Source organism: Panulirus ornatus, chromosome 28 (assembly GCF_036320965.1).
Source record: "Panulirus ornatus isolate Po-2019 chromosome 28, ASM3632096v1, whole genome shotgun sequence".
In the NCBI taxonomy this organism is placed as follows: Eukaryota; Metazoa; Arthropoda; class Malacostraca; order Decapoda; family Palinuridae; genus Panulirus; species Panulirus ornatus.
The window spans coordinates 779,628-798,062 of record NC_092251.1 but is presented as its reverse complement, the minus strand read 5'-3'; the positions used below and the strand labels follow the sequence as shown (position 1 = coordinate 798,062).

The 18,435-nt window shown below is 40.9% G+C and overlaps 1 protein-coding gene across 8 annotated transcripts in view; it reads right to left on the bottom strand.

Moving 5' to 3' along the window:
• Positions 1-18,435, bottom strand: part of LOC139757752 (peptidylglycine alpha-amidating monooxygenase-like) — a 151,173-nt gene that overhangs the window by 84,560 nt on the left and 48,178 nt on the right. For all 8 annotated transcript variants that reach the window (XM_071678512.1, XM_071678513.1, XM_071678517.1 and 5 more), the window contains exons 3-5: positions 16,651-16,805; positions 16,237-16,449; positions 12,929-12,996 (exon numbers count right to left, since the gene is read on the bottom strand). In XM_071678512.1, the coding sequence (XP_071534613.1) occupies positions 12,929-12,996; positions 16,237-16,449; positions 16,651-16,805 (436 nt within the window). The remainder of the gene's footprint in view (positions 1-12,928; positions 12,997-16,236; positions 16,450-16,650; positions 16,806-18,435) is intronic.

Genomic DNA, 18,435 nt, shown 5'->3' with positions numbered 1-18,435 from the left:
TATCTAGGGGAAGCATAACTCAGAAAGCAGGGAAAAACATATGAAGTTATATGTACAGGAAAACAATAAAATGGGATAGATGAGGTTCAGCAACATCTGATTGAAAAGAAGCTGTCAACACATGGCTGATCATCAGGTGAGCTGCAGGGTGAATATGGCCAACAAAAGCAATGATCAACAGACTCCTGTTAGAAGCTCACAAATTATTCTATTGTTTTGAATCCAACACCATCACTATAGGGTGGATCAAATATGGTACCCGTAATACTAGATTGTCTGCTTGTCTGCATATATATTTCATTTCATACTTACTAATTGTTTTACGCTTTAGTGAGGTAATGCCAGGAGCACATAAAGGTCAAAACTGCTTACACCCATTCTATGGCTGTCATGTGAAACAGACCAAAACCACAGCCCCCAATCCACAACCAGGCCCTACAGACCTTTCAATGGTTTACCTCAGCCAGTTTACATACCGTGGTTCATTCCATTCACAACATATTGACCCCTATAATTACATCATTCCAATTCATTGTAATCCATGCACGCTTTTTACCTTCCTACATGTTAAAGCACTGATCACTCAAAATTTGTTTAATCCATCTTTCCATATCCAATTTGGTTTCCCTCTCTTCTACCCTGCCTTCTGATATTATATCCTCTTTGTCAATCGCTCTATACTCATTCTCTTCAAATGTCCAAACCATGTTATTTTACCTTCAACTCTCTCAACCATACTCTTTTTATTACTAAATCTCTCTCTTTCTCTTTTATCATTCACTTGATCAAACCCCCTCACATGACATAGTGTCCTCAAACACTTTATATCCAACACATCCAATCTCCTCCAAACAATCTCATCCAAAGCCCACGCCTTGCATCCATACAACATTGCTGGGAATATTATACCTTCAAACATATCAATTTTTGTCCTTCCATGTAATAAACTATCTATCCACACATTCCTTAATGCTCCCAAAATCTTCACAGCCTCATCCACCCTATGATCATTTCTACTAATATGGTTTCATTTGTAGCCATGTCCACTCCTAAGAATATAAAACATTTCACTTCCTCCAAAGTTTCTCCATTCAAACTCACACCCCATCTAACCTGTTTCTCTACACTGCTAAACCTAATAGCCTCATTTTCATTCACATTAACTCAGCTTCCTCCATTCACACACATTCTTCAAACTCAGTCACCAACTTCTACAGTTTATCACTCAACTCTGCCACCAGTGATGCATCATCAGCAAATAAAAAGTGACTCACTTCCAAGGCACCCCCTTCCCGTATATGCTGCATACTTGCCACTCTCTCCAAGACTCTTGCATCTGCCTCCCTTACCACCCCAACCATAAACAAATCAAACAGCCATGACAACATCACACATCCCTGCTGCAGACCATCCTTCAACTGGTACCACTTACTTTACTTTCCAACTACTGGTACACAGGCCTTACACTCTTGATAAAAACTTCTCTGATTCTAGCAGCCTACCTCCTACACCATATATTCTTAACACCTTCCACAAGGCATCTCTATAACAACCCTATCATGTGCTTTCTCCAGACCCATAGATTCCACATAAAAATTCTTCTGTTTCTCTAAGTGTTTCTCACACATATTCTTTAAAGCAAACACATGAACCACACATCCTCTACCACTTCTGAAACCACAATGTTCCTACTTAATGGCATCAGAAATGGATGATGGCAAACAAGCATGAATATGTACACACACACACACACACACACGTATATATATTCATTTCATTTATCTATCATACTCAGTTGCCATTTCCCGCATCAGCATGGTAACGCCAGGAAACAGATGAAGAATGGCCCATCCACTCATATACACAAATGCCCATACACGCACATATACATACATATACATATCAACATATGCACATATAAATACATAAAAGCCCATACAGGCACACATACACAATATATACATAAACACCCACATATAAATACATATATATATTTATATTTATGGTGACTGAGTTTGGTAAAGTGTGTGAGAGAAGAAAGTTAAGAGAAAATGTGAATAAGAGCAAGGTTATTAGGTGCAGTAGGGTTGAGGGTCAAGTCAATTGGGAGGTAAGTTTGAATGGAGAAAAACTGGAGGAAGTAGAATGTTTTAGATATCTGGGAGTGGATCTGGCAGCGGATGGAACCATGGAAGCGGAAGTGGATCATAGGGTGAGGGAGGGGGCGAAAATCCTGGGAGCCTTGAAGAATGTGTGGAAGTCAAGAACATTATCTCGGAAAGCAAAAAATGGGTATGTTTGAAGGAATAGTGGTTCCAACAATTTTGTATGGTTGCGAGGCGTGGGCTATGGATAGAATTGTGCGCAGGAGGGTGGATGTGCTGGAAATGAGATGTTTCAGGACAATGTGTGGTGTGAGGTGGTTTGATTGAGTAAGTAACGTATGGGTAAGAGAGATGTGTGGAAATAAAAAGAGCGTGGTTGAGAGAGCAGAAGAGGGTGTTTTGAAATGGTTTGGGCACATGGAGAGAATGAGTGAGGAAAGATTGACCAAGAGGATATATGAGTCGGGGGTGGAGGGAACGAGGAGAAGTGGGAGACCAAATTGGTGGTGGAAAGATGGAGTGAAAAAGATTTTGTGTGATCGGGGCCTGAACATGCAGGAGGGTGAAAGGAGGGCAAGGAATAGAGTGAATTGGATCGATGTGGTATATCGGGGTTGACGTGCTGTCAGTGGATTGAATCAGGGCATGTGAAGCGTCTGGGGTAAACCATGGAAAGCTGTGTAGGTATGTATATTTGCGTGTGTGGACGTGTAAGTATATACATGTGTATGGGGGTGGGTTGGGCCATTTCTTTCACCTGTTTCCTTGCGCTACCACGCAAATGCGGGAGACAGCGGGAAAAAAAAATTCATCTATTTTATCTATCTTATTTTGCTTTGTCGCTGTCTCCCACGTTAGCGAGGTAGCGCAAGGAAACAGACGAAAGAATGGCCCAACCCACCCACATACACATGTATATACATACACATCCACAAACGCAAATATGCATACCTATACATCTCAACGTATACATATATACACACACACAGACATATACATATATATACATGTACATAATTCATACTGTCTGCCTTTATTCATTCCCATTGCCACCTCGCCACACATGAAATAACAACCCCCTCCCCCCTCTCGTGTGCGAGGTAGTGCTAGGAAAAGACAACAAAGGCCACATTCGTTCACACTCAGTCTCTAGCTGTCATGTAATAATGCACTGAAACCACAGCTCCCTTTCCACATCCAGGTCCCACAGAACTTTCCATGGTTTACCCCAGACGCTTCACATGCCCTGGTTCAATCTATTGACAGCACGTCAACCCCGATATACCACATCGTTCTAATTCACTCTATTCCTTGCACGCCTTTCACCCTCCTGCATGTTCAGGCCCCAATCACTCAAAATCTTTTTCACTCCATCTTTCCACCTCCAATTTGGTCTCCCACTTCTCCTCGTTCCCTCCACCTCTTACACATAGATCCTCTTGGTCAATCTTTGCTCACTCATTCTCTCCATGTGACCAAACCATTTCAAAACACCCTCTTCTGCTCTCTCAACCACACTTTTTTTTATTACCACACATCTCTCTTACCCTATTATTACTTACTCGATCAAACCACCTCACACCACATATTGTCCTCAAACATCTCATTTCCAGCACATCCACCCTCCTGCACACAACTCTATCCATAGCCCATGCCTCGCAACCATACAACATTGTTGGAACCACTATTCCTTCAAACATACCCATTTTTGCTTTCCGAGATAATGTTCTCGACATCCAGACATTCTTCAAGGCTCCCAGAATTTTCGCCCTCTCCCCCACCCTATGATGCTCTTCCGCTTCCATGGTTCCATCTGCTGCCCAATCCACTCCCAGATATCTAAAACACTTTACTTCCTCCAGTTTTTCTCCATTCAAACTTACCTTCCACTTGACTTAACGCTACCTTGCTATCGCCTCCCAATTGACTTGACCCTCAATCCTGCTGTACCTAATAACCTTGCTCTTATTCACATTTACTCTTAACTTTCTTCTTCCACACACTTTACCAAACTCAGTCACCAGCTTCTGCAGTTTCTCACATGAATCAGCCACCAGCGCTGTATCATCAGCGAACAACAACTGACTCACTTCCCAAGCTCTCTCATCCCCAACAGACTTCATACTTGCCCCTCTTTCCAAAACTCTTGCATTTACCTCCCTAACAACCCCATCCATAAACAAATTAAACAACCATGGAGACATCACACACCCCTGCCGCAAACCTACATTCACTGAGAACCAATCACTTTCCTCTCTTCCTACACGTACACATGCCTAACATCCTCGATAAAAACTTTTCACTGATTCTAACAACTTTCCTCCCACACCATATATTCTTAATACCTTCCACAGAGCATCTCTATCAACTCTATCATAAGGGGAAGAGTGGTTTGGGAATGTCTGGGGAGTAAAGTCAGGGGTTAGTGAGAGGACAAGAGCAAGGGAAGGAGTAGCAATACTCCTGAAACAGGAGTTGTGGGAGTATGTGATATAATGTAAGAAAGTAAATTCTCGATTAATATGGGTAAAACTGAAAGTTGATGGAGAGAGTTGGGTGATTATTGGTGCATATGCACCTGGGCATGAGAAGAAAGATCATGAGAGGCAAGTGTTTTGGGAGCAGCTGAATGAGTGTGTTAGTGGTTTTGATGCACGAGACCGGGTTATAATGATGGGTGATTTGAATGCAAAGGTGAGTAATGTGGCAGTTGAGGGAATAATTGGTATACATGGGGTGTTCAGTGTTGTAAATGGAAATGGTGAAGAGCTTGTAGATTTATGCGCTGAAAAAGGACTGATGATTGGGAATACCTGGTTTAAAAAGCGAGATATACATAAGTATACTTATGTAAGTAGGAGAGATGGCCAGAGAGCGTTATTGGATTACGTGTTAATTGACAGGCGTGCGAAAGAGAGACTTTTGGATATATATATATATATATATATATATATATATATATATATATATATATATATATATATATATATATATATATATATATATTATCCCTGGGGATAGGGGATTAAGAATACTTCCCACGTATTCCCTGCGTGTCGTAGAAGGCGACTAAAAGGGGAGGGAGCGGGGGGCTGGAAATCCTCCCCTCTCATGTTTTTTTTAATTTTCCAAAAGAAGGAACAGAGGGGGCCAGGTGAGGATATTCCGAAAAAGGCCCAGTCCTCTGTTCTTAACGCTACCTCGCTAATGCGGGAAATGGCGAATAGTTTGAAAAAAAAAAAAAATATATATATATATATATATATATAGTTGAGAGTAAATGTGAATAAGAGCAAGGTTATTAGGTTCCATAGAGGTAAGGGTCAAGTCAATTGGGAGGTGAGTTTGAATGGAGAAAAACTGGAGGAAGTGAAGTGTTTTAGATATCTGGGAGTGGATCTGTCAGCGGATGGAACCATGGAAGCGGAAGTGGATCATAGGGTGGGGGAGGGGGCGAAAATTTTGGGAGCCTTGAAAAATGTGTGGAAGTCGAGAACATTATCTCGGAAAGCAAAAATGGGTATGTTTGAGGGAATAGTGGTTCCAACAATGCTGTATGGTTGCGAGGCGTGGGCTATGGATAGAGATGTGCGCAGGAGGATGGATGTGCTGGAAATGAGATGTTTGAGGACAATGTGTGGTGTGAGGTGGTTTGATCGAGTAAGTAACGTAAGGGTAAGAGAGATGTGTGGAAATAAAAAGAGCGTGGTTGAGAGAGCAGAAGAGGGTGTTTTGAAATGGTTTGGGCACATGGAGAGAATGAGTGAGGAGAGATTGACCAAGAGGATATATGTGTCGGAGGTGGAGGGAACGAGGAGAAGAGGGAGACCAAATTGGAGGTGGAAAGATGGAGTGAAAAAGATTTTGTGTGATCGGGGCCTGAACATGCAGGAGGGTGAAAGGAGGGCAAGAAATAGAGTGAATTGGAGTCATGTGGTATACAGGGGTTGACGTGCTGTCAGTGGATTGAAGCAAGGCATGTGAAGCGTCTGGGGTAAACCATGGAAAGCTGTGTAGGTATGTATATTTGCGTGTGTGGACGTGTGTATGTACATGTGTATGGGGGGGGGGGTTGGGCCATTTCTTTCGTCTGTTTCCTTGCGCTACCTCGCAAACGCGGGAGACAGCGACAAAGTATAAAAAAAAAAAAATATATATATATATATATATATATATATATATATATATATATATATATATATATATATATATATATATATATCCCTGGGGATAGGGGAGAAAGAATACTTCCCACGTATTCCCTGCGTGTCGTAGAAGGCGACTAAAAGGGGAGGGAGCGGGGGGCTGGAAATCCTCCCCTCTCACTTTTTTTTTTAATTTTCCAAAAGAGGGAACAGAGAAGGGGCCCAGGTGAGGATATTCCCTCAAGGGCCCAGTCCTCTGTTCTCAACGCTACCTCGCTAATGCGGGAAATGGCGAATAGTATGAAAGAAAGAAAAGATATATATATATATATTTTTTTTTGCTTTTTTTCAAGCTATTCGCCATTTCCCGCATTAGCGAGGTAGTGTTAAGAACAGAGGACTGGGCCTTTGAGGGAATACCCTCACCTGGCCCAATTCTCTGTTCCTTCTTTTGGAAAAAAAAAAAAAAACGAGAGGGGAGGATTTCCAGCCCCCCGTTCCCTCCCCTTTTAGTCGCCTTCTACGAAACGCAGGGAATACGTGGGAAGTATTCTTAATCCCCTATCCCCAGGGATATATATATATATTTATTATATTTATTATACTTTGTCGCTGTCTCCCGCGTTTGCGAGGTAGCGCAAGGAAACAGACGAAAGAAATGGCCCAACCCCCCCCATACACATGTATATACATACGTCCACACACGCAAATATACATACCTACACAGCTTTCCATGGTTTACCCCAGACGCTTCACATGCCTTGATTCAATCCACTGACAGCACGTCAACCCCGGTATACCACATCGCTCCAATTCACTCTATTCCTTGCCCTCCTTTCACCCTCCTGCATGCTCAGGCCCCGATCACACAAAATCTTTTTCACTCCATCTTTCCACCTCCAATTTGGTCTCCCTCTTCTCCTTGTTCCCTCCACCTCCGACACATATATCCTCTTGGTCAATCTTTCCTCACTCATCCTCTCCATGTGCCCAAACCACTTCAAAACACCCTCTTCTGCTCTCTCAACCACGCTCTTTTTATTTCCACACATCTCTCTTACCCTTACGTTACTCACTCGATCAAACCACCTCACACCACACATTGTCCTCAAACATCTCATTTCCAGCACATCCATCCTCCTGCGCACAACTCTATCCATAGCCCACGCCTCGCAACCATACAACATTGTTGGAACCACTATTCCTTCAAACATACCCATTTTTGCTTTCCGAGATAATGTTCTCGACTTCCACACAATCTTCAAGGCCCCCAGGATTTTCGCCCCCTCCCCCACCCTATGATCCACTTCCGCTTCCATGGTTCCATCCGCTGCCAGATCCACTCCCAGATATCTAAAACACTTCACTTCCTCCAGTTTTTCTCCATTCAAACTCACCTCCCAATTGACTTGAACCTCAACCCTACTGTACCTAATAACCTTGCTCTTATTCACATTTACTCTTAACTTTCTTCTTCCACACACTTTTCCAAACTCAGTCACCAGCTTCTGCAGTTTCTCACATGAATCAGCCACCAGCGCTGTATCATCAGCGAACAACAACTGACTCACTTCCCAAGCTCTCTCATCCCCAACAGACTTCATACTTGCCCCTCTTTCCAAAACTCTTGCATTTACCTCCCTAACAACCCCATCCATAAACAAATTAAACAACCATGGAGACATCACACACCCCTGCCGCAAACCTACATTCACTGAGAACCAATCACTTTCCTCTCTTCCTACACGTACACATGCCTTACATCCTCGATAAAAACTTTTCACTGCTTCTAACAACTTTCCTCCTACACCATATATTCTTAATACCTTCCACAGAGCATCTCTATCAACTCTATCATATGCCTTCTCCAGATCCATAAATGCTACATACAAATCCATAGACAAGGGAGCAAATGGGAACTTCGGTGAAGGGCGCAAGTGGGGAGGTGATAACAAGTAGTGGTGATGTGAGAAGGAGATGGAGTGAGTATTTTGAAGGTTTGTTGAATGTGTTTGATGATAGAGTGGCAGATATAGGGTGTTTTGGTCGAGGTGGTGTGCAAAGTGAGAGGGTTAGGGAAAATGATTTGGTAAACAGAGAAGAGGTAGTGAAAGCTTTGCGGAAGATGAAAGCCGGCAAGGCAGCAGGTTTGGATGGTATTGCAGTGGAATTTATTAAAAAAGGGGGTGACTGTATTGTTGACTGGTTGGTAAGGTTATTTAATGTATGTATGACTCATGGTGAGGTGCCTGAGGATTGGCGGAATGCGTGCATAGTGCTATTGTACAAAGGCAAAGGGGATAAGAGTGAGTGCTCAAATTACAGAGGTATAAGTTTGTTGAGTATTCCTGGTAAATTATATGGGAGGGTATTGATTGAGAGGGTGAAGGCATGTACAGAGCATCAGATTGGGGAAGAGCAGTGTGGTTTCAGAAGTGGTAGAGGATGTGTAGATCAGGTGTTTGCTTTGAAGAATGTATGTGAGAAATACTTAGAAAAGCAAATGGATATATATATATATATATATATATATATATATATATATATATATATATATATATATATATATCCCTGGGGATAGGGGAGAAAGAATACTACCCACGTATTCCCTGCATGTCATAGAAGGCGACTAAAAGGGAAGGGAGCAGGGGGGCTGGAAATCCTCCCCTCTCAATTTTTTTTTTTTTTTTTCCCAAAAGAAGGAACAGAGAAGGGGGCCAGGTGAGGATATTCCCTAAAAGGCCCAGTCCTCTGTTCTTAACGCTACCTCGCTAATGCGGGAAATGGCGAATAGTATGAAAGAAAGAAAGAAAGATATATATATATCCCTGGGGATAGGGGAGAGAGAATACTTTCCACGTATTCCCTGCGTGTCGTAGAAGGCGACTAAAAGGGGAGGGAGCGGGTGGCTGGAAATCCTCCCCTCTCTTGTTTTTTTTAATTTTCCAAAAGAGGGAACAGAGAAGGGGGTTAGGTGAGGATATTCCCTCTAAGGCCCAGTTCTCTGTTCTTAACGCTACCTCGCTAACGCGGGAAATGGCAAATACTATGAAAAAAAAAAATATATACATATACATACATGTTGGAAAGGATCACAATTTTGCGCGTGATCAAGATATTCCTATGAGTCCACGGGGAAAATGAAACACGATAAGTTCTCAAGTGCACTTTCGTGTAATAATCACATCATCAGGGGAGACACAAGAGAGAAATATAACAGTCAGTTGATATACATCGAAGAGACGAAGCTAGGACGCCATTTGGTAAGGATGCGATTGTCCAAGACCATGTTTACCAAATGGCGTCCTAGCTCCGTCTCTTCGACGTATATCAACTGACTGTTATATTTCTCTCTTGTGCCTCCCCTGATGATGTGATTATTACACGAAAGTGCACTTGGGAACTTATCTTATTTCTCCTGGTACTTCCTCACACAAGTCTCTTTTCCAAGCTCACTTACTCTCACCACTCTCTTCTCTCCAACATTCTCTCTTCTTTTTTGAAGACCTCTACAAATCTTCACCTTTGCCTCCACAAGATTGTTATCAGACATCCCTCCAGCTGCCCCTCTCAGCACATTAACATCTAAATGTCTCTTTTACATACCTATCACTTAACACGTAATCCTATAATGCTCTGTGACCATCTTTCCCACTCACATACATATATTTATGTACATCTCTCTTTTTAAACCAGGTATTCCCAATCAACAGTCTTTTTCAGCACACAAATCCACAAGCTCTTCATCATTTCCATTTACAACACTGAATACACCAATTATACCCTCAACTGCCACATTACTCACCTTCGCATTTATATCACCCATCACTAAGACCCGGTCTCATTTATCAAAGCTGCTGACACACTCACTCTGCTGCTCCCAAAACACTTGCCTCTCATAATCTTTCTTCCAATGACCAGGTGCATAAGCACCAATAATCACCCATCTCTCTCCATCCACCTTCACTTTTACCCACATCAATCTAGAATTTACTTTCTTACACTATCTCACGTACTCCCACAACTCCTTCTTCAGGAGTAATGCTAATCCTTCCTTAGCTTTTGTCCTCTCACCAACCCCTGACATTACTCCCAATAGTTTCCCAAACCACTCTTCCCCTTTACCCTTGAGCTTCATTTCACTGAGCCAGAACATCCAGGTTTCTTTCCAAAAACATACTACCTATCTCTCCTTTTCATCTTGGTTACATCAACACACATTCAGACATCCCAATCCGAGCCTTTGAGGAGGATAAGCACTCCCAGCTTGACTCCTTGTTTTCCTTTTCAGAAACTGAAATACAAGGAGGGAAGTGTTTCCAGCCCTTTGCTCCTGCCCCCTTTAACTGCCCTCTACAACATGAGGGGAATATGTGGGAAGTATTCTTTCTCCCCTATCCCCATATCATATAACAAAAATCAAAATTAACCAAACAACAACACAGTCAACTCCTTTCTTGAGGAATTCAACTGCAATCCCATCCACTCCAGCTGCTTCGCCAGACTTCGGCTTACACAAGGTTTTAACCACCTCTCTTTTCACCAATCCACCTGCCAAGACTATTTCTTTTCATACCTCCCTAACCTAAACATGCCACAGCTACCATTACATGATCAAACACATTCACCATTCCTTTAGAACAATCACTCCATCTGCTCTTCACCTTATTTTTACTTGTTATCACTTCCCCATTTGCTATCTTCACCAATGTTCCTGTTTGTTCTCTTGTCCTCCTCACATTAGTAACCTTCTTCCAAAATATTTTCTTATCCTCCCTAAAGTGTGCTGATGTTCACTCACCCCAACCTCATTCACCCTCTTTTTCAGTCCCAGCACCTTCTTGGCCTCCTTTCACCTTTTCTTATACATCTAATCATTCACACTCCTTCCCTGGAAGTAATGCCCATACATCTCTCATTTTTATCACTGGCAACTTAACCTCATCATTCTACCACTCAATAACCTTTCTCACAAGCCTACTTCCTATCTTCCACATGCCACACACTTTTCTTGCACATGTCAGCACTGCTTCCCTCAATTCCTCCCATTCCCACACATTCCCTGCATAAATGGGGGGGAGGGGAGCTGGGGGCTGGAAATCCTCCCCCTTTGTATTTCAGTTTCTAAAAGTTAAAACAAAAGGAGTAATGCAAGTAAAGCTCATCCTCCAAGAAGGATCAAGCTGTAGTGGCTGGTGAATGTAATGAAGATAAATAAGGGGAAAGATAGGTAGCATGTTTGAGAATAGAAACTTGGATATTCTGACTCTGGGTGAAACAGAACTGAAGGGGAAAGGGGAAGATAATTTGGAAAACTCTTGAGGGTGTGGTAAGGGGTTACTATGAGGATGAGAGCTATGGAATGGGTAGTACTTCTGCTGATGGATGAGATGTAGGGGATGAATGAAAGATTGTAAATAGTGAGCCCCAGACTAGCACAGATAAAAATGTGGATTACAACAAAAGGGTGATTATAATTCAGTGTTTATGCAACTAGAAGTGCGAGGAAGGAGGAAGAGAGGCAAGTGTTCTAGGAGTAACCGAGTGAGTGTGTCAGTGACAGGGATCAGATACTAGTGCTGGGTGATTTGAATGCAAGAGTGGGTAAGCCTCTGCACATCATCTCATCCAAATCTTAAATACCACCCCACTAAACATACACCCATCTGAAACTACACAACTCTTACAAGTACAGAATTACACTTTTTTGCTTGTGATCTGTTCATCTGTCCAACATCAAAAACACAGCTAAACATTTTACAAGACTTTTAATGCCTACTAAAGACATGGAGCACTTACTCCTCAATTACCTTATGCTTACCACACAAGGACATACACATACACACCTCACTGCACTTCATATGACCTGTGGTCTCGACTGGTGGACGTGATTTGTGTGAGTGAAATGAGAGACTGTAAGCAATGACCTATCCAATGTAAATGGGAAAGGAGTTAACAAATAAGAGATAAACAGCAATTAATATGCTTTGTTTGTGCTTCCTAGGTGTTAGAATTTGTTCCTAACAATCATTTTCGTTCCTAACAATCATTTTCTATAAGCATATTTTCCATAAGTAGCCACGTATAATGCTAAGTAGCAGAGATCTCCTTAGATTTCAATACTTGTCATGTACGTTAAAGTTTACAAAGGTTCCTCAAACTCACCCGTAATTGTTCAGTGTACAGAATCTTCCATGAATTAAAAGTAACAGCGCTCATAAAAGTAAAATGGGTAAACCAAGGTCCACCATAAATGGTATTTTGTTATAAAAGAAGTAACAACATAATCCTCCCCCTCCTCAGTATGCAACACTGATAAACAGATCTGGTGGAGTGGATTACATACTATAAATGAAAGGGCTCATACCACTTTAACCAACAACACCACTCTATTTCCAGTATTGTTCATCAGTATGAGTAGTAATGAAGTACCAGAAGTATCAACAAAAATGAAATTATATGATAGCTACAGAATCAATGAGCAAATGGGGCCTTTTCTCCATCTGTTCCTTACGCTACTTCATACCACAGGAGCTGCCAAAGTATGAAAGGGAAAGAAAGATGACAAAAAGAATATGAAAACAAAAATTATTTGAAAGCCTCACAATATGCATTGTTAATGATCTTGGAACAAACTTTATTTGTACAAATGTTACTGTTTTACTTATAATGACTTACTATTGGTGAATGGGGGGATGTCAACACCGCCTGCTGCTAGCAGGTATATCCCAGCTTTGTACTTTTGTCTGAGGAGAAAATATTCTGTAATAACTAAAAAAGTATATATACTTTAATCTAAAATACAATAAAATTGTTAAAGCTATTGAAAATCATGAGCTTCATTGACAAATATGAAACACTTATTTTTTTTCACCGAACTGCCCTTCCTATCTTCACAAAGTAGGGTAACAAACAGAAGAGCCTCATCTGCACACATCCATTCTCTATGTGTCATATACACTGTACCAAAATTCAAGTCTAATAACCACAACTAAGCCTCAAAACCATTACATGGTTCACCTTAATATCTTATATGCCCTAGTTCAGCTCAATACCTGCATATCTTCCCAATAAACTGACTCTAATTCATTTGACAGTAATCAATGACAGCATCTCACCCTTCTAAAAAAAAGTTCAGGCCCCTACAATCTAAAAGCTTTTTTAATAGATGCTTCCATCTTCTCATCAGTCTCTTCCTCTGCTTTACTTCCTTCCCATCTGTTCATCTCTCTTTGCTCATCCCCTCCACAGCCCCATACCACTGTAGCACACCAAGGTTGGCCCTCTCTTTCAGACTAATCTCACAATCGCACCTCACTCTGGCAATGTTACTCCTTACATGATAAAACCCCTTATGCCATTCATTTCAGGCACTTAATTTTCAGCATAACTATCTTCCTGTACCTGCATTGAAGGTCCAAGACTCATCCATGCAACATTATCATGACTGTCATAAATGCAAATGTGTCAATCTTTACCATTACAAACACTGAGCTACCATTCTTTCAGCAAACTTCCATATGCACCAGAACTTTAATCTTCTCTTTCACCCTTCGACTTCCTTCAGCCTCCATGGTTCCATCCATTGCAATGTTCACTCCCAAGTGTCCAAAGTACTGTACTCCATTTCTACCAGGACTTTCCCATCTAAACTCACAATTAAACAGTTCTGTTTCATCTCCCTAAAGCACCTCCTTACCTTTCTCATGTTCACACTACCATTCAACTTTCATATTTTACATATTTTCCTTAATTCTTTTGAGGTTTCTTCCATAAGTCTGCCACCAGAGCCATGCCTTCTGTAATCAGCAAATACTTTAATCCATCCACCGCTACCAATCTGCATCATGCTGCAGACCCACTACATGCTCTAAGACTTTTGCACTTGTTTCCCACACCTCTCCATCCATACAAATATCAAATAGACATGGTGAAATCACACAACCTTGATGCAGAGGAACCTAAACCTGAAACCTCACACCCTCCACTTTTCCTATTTGCATACATGCCCAACTTTCCCAGTAAAAATTCAAAGCACTAAGTAACTTTCCATTTACCCCCATATATCCACAGCACTTTCAATTAGGCATCTCTATCAATCCTTTCAAACTTTCCTGAATCCATAAATGCCACATACAAGTCACTCTCTTTCTCCAAACATGTCTCATATACATTCTTCAAAGCAAACACCCTGTTCACACATCCTCTACTCCTGAGCCACGAGTAGTTTTTAAAAAAGATAGGAATCACGGGGTAATATCAGCCTACAGGTTGAAAAGCTGGAAATTGTGGTTGAGTTCCAAGACCTGGGAACAGACTTTAGTAGCATGCTACAGAGAAAGCACAAGATGACAGGAGAGGTATGTATGCAAGAATAATGGGACGTGCACTGAAAGCTTTGATATAGATAAATGGAAAAAAAAATGAGTAAATTGTGCAACAAGTTTGCATAAAGGAGTCCTTGTCCGATCTCAGATGAATGGACGTGAAACTCATGTTTACAGAGGTAAAGATAAGTAAACAATGAGCAGCAGAGATGGGTAATTTGTGAAGTGAAGTTGGAATTGGGCAGATAGAGAGGGTTAAGAATAAAGCTACTGAAGGATATGAAGTGTGAAGAAATAAAATAAAAAGTGCACTGATGAAAGTCTTTTAGGAACTCTTTTAGGATAGCATGGTCATGATGTAACATATGGCAAATAAAAGGTTGGTTCAAAAGATGAAAAAGTATTACAGTCAAAGGGACTACAAAGAGAAGAAAAGCATGTAAGAGGCAGACAGAAGTAGTGAAGAAAATTTTTAGAATTTGGGACATTTCAAACAAAAATTCAAGAGGAATTAATGGGAATCAGATACAATGTAAGCATTTTGTATAGAAAAAGGGTGAAAATGATGATAACAATCTCACAGGACAGATGAATTCAGTTTGCACTATGGAAAAGTATGAACTTCTATCAGCGGAAACTTCGAGTTTTACTTTACCACAATGCTCATTGGTTGGTATGAAAGTACTTTCAGAGGCTGTATGTACTTGATCCATCTTATGAACTCGGGAGTACCTTTCAATTTTTCTTATACCTTCCCTGCCTTAACAAGGTAGAATCAGGAACAAACAAACAATAGCATCATTGCACATATCCACTATCTAAGTTTATGCATGCTGACATACAACCATAGCCAATCATCCACAGATAATCCCCTCCAACCACCGTATTCTGTGCTTTACTAAGATTGGTTCATATACCCTGGTTAAGCCAACTGACAGCACAACACATCCCTTATACTATATGGATCCACTAAATTTCTTCCTTGCACACCTCTCGCCCTCCTGAATCTTCAGGCCTTAATACCCACCAGCTTCCTTCACTCCATCCTTCCACATGCGTCTTGGGGTCACCGTTTCCTTTCCTAACACCATTCTGACACAGATCATCTTAATCAGTCTTGCTCCATTCATCCTATCCATAACTTTGAATCATGTGAGCACAACCTGGGTGGCCCTTTCACTCAAACTGCACCTACTACCACAGCTATCTTACGCTCATTTTTTATAGGATCAACCCACCGCACACTAAATGTCACCCACCAGGATTTCATTTACAACATGTCCACCATCTTCCTTTCTTTTGTGTTCGAGGCCTGACTCACATCCATACAAGACTTTTGGGGTCAGTGTGCCTTCACATTTATCCATTTTGCCCTAACCAATTTTACATCCCTTATCAAGTTAGATATAACTGAAGAATTTCTCATATAACCTTTTCATACAGAACATCCCTATTGCATTTTTCATCACTCAAGTCGAAACACTGAATCTTCTTTGAAAATATTCAGGTAAAAACAAAAAATAGAATCATTCAGTTCTAATACAATTTTTCACATCATAAGCTGGATGAGGTAAAACCTTTGCTTGCTTCAGCAATGCTGATGAAAAATCTACTACTGACTGCTTAGAAAATAACTTCTCAAACACCTGAAATACTCACTGCTGCTGAGTAATTTCCATCTGCAGGCCAGAGTGATCTGCAACATTGTCTGGCAAAGGATTTGCATAATGAATCTGAAGTGTGAGATAGCGTACTCCTGTTTGACCACCAATGCGGAAACCAACGTTATCAGGAAGTTTGGTGGCAGGAGCATTCTTGGCCCAGGCATACATTATTCTCCCTTCTACACATACACCATGGTGACCACAGTCCCTGCATGGTAATGAAATCTAATAAGGTAATTCCTAAGTCTTAAATCTTTATGTACAGCCAGCAAACTCAGTATTCATTTATGTACTATGTTCTACTAGATAAAATAATAATGGGAAAAAGTTTGTTGTCATGAGTAAATATTACCAAATGACTGATACAGAAAGTTAAAAGAACATAGAATACTAAGAATTGGAGCTTTACCAATAGCCATCCTTAATTTTGTTTTGTTGAACATCAAGGCAGCCAAACAGCAGCATGTGGTGGGCTCTGCTGGCAGAGGCTAAAGGGTCAAACTTAACTATCCATTCCTCGACATTTTCATTTAATGCCACTGCTGTGCACAAGTAAGCATCAGACTGGAAAGTGAAAAATAAAAGGATTGAAATTCTGTTTTATCAAATTAATTGCAGAACTGAAAATCAATTTGAAAAGAATAACAAGAAAACTGTACCAGACTTGAGTAGTGAAAATGAGAGCAACCAGAGTTATGATGGAGGAAGAGAATGAGGAAGTTTATTGTAAATTTACATTACCTCATTATTCAATTCTACTACTGTCTACCACACTCCATATGAAGAAAAATGATAGGAATTATCTACAAAAACATACTTTATCAACAATCATAAGGATGTGGTCAATGTGAAAGAATGAGTGACATGTGAGTGACAAGGTTACATGAAGATGACCTCACAATCACATTATAACATCCTTTCACCACAGAAGCATGAACAAACACACAGCAGTACATTACATTTCACAACTGGAATAATAGCTTACCAAGAATAGAATGTCTGTATCTCTGTAGAAATCTCCAGTCTCTCTTATAACCCAATACAGACAAATCCAATTCAAACCCCCCAGGCACCTTGAATGCACAATTACTCCCACTAACAGACCACCAATCATTCGAGGCATCACACATGATACACACAATGCTTACTCCCTATACCAGTAAAACAATGCAAAAGCAAGACATACTAAATACCCACAAAACACTAACTGGCACCATCAGATTTGGACAAGAAAAAGAATCCTTCAGCATCCTCTTCAAACAATTCATCCATTCCACCCTTAACTATGCATCACTTGTCTAGTCTTCCATGCTCTCAAAAGCAAATACAGTTAAACTTCAATTCAACAGACTTTGGAAACAAGAGACATTGCCAACCCCAAGAAATCAGTGTGTAATGAAATGGCTAAAGTCAGGCATTTCACACATGAGCAAAATAGTAGCATCCTTCTCAATTCCAGTTGATGACAACATCGTCAATACTGTGCATAATTTGCTTTCAGGTCACTCTTTTCGCATTATTAGCACATAAAGTGAATAAAAACTATTCAAACATGGTCTCTAAAGACAGTGGAGTGAAAAAAAAGCAGGTGCTTAGGGTAAAACCTGTAAATAAAGATAATTCAAATTACATTATTTACAATTATTTGTAATGTTCATTTTATATTGGTGTATTCTGACCATACTGTACTATGCTAAATACATTATAACAAACCATTCAGATGTAATGGACAACAGGCATTAATGGACACCCATTCCCCTATATCTGTCCAGTTAATGAAGGTTACACTGCGTAATAAAGCCGCAAACCACACAAAGTAGAGCCCTCAAAACTGGCTGCCTAGGAACCACAAACATTCAACACTTGCACAATGGACTTCCTTGGCATAGCAGTTAGTGTTGCTAACTGTGACACATTCATGGGCCTCCAGGGGTTGAGTCTGCAGGAGTCTGAACTTCAGTCACAGCAGTTGGTTACCATGTTAACTCAGCTGGCCATCCTCCCCTATGGAGCAAGTTAATGACATGAGTACCTAGCTTGGGCTACGGTAAATATATTTATTTGTCCTGCACTCTCCACACACAGACACACACACATGCCCTGGTTCAGTCCAGTGATAGCATGCCGACCTCAGCATACCACATCATTCCAATTCACTCTATTCTGTGCAAGTGTGCCTTTCACCCTCCTGCAT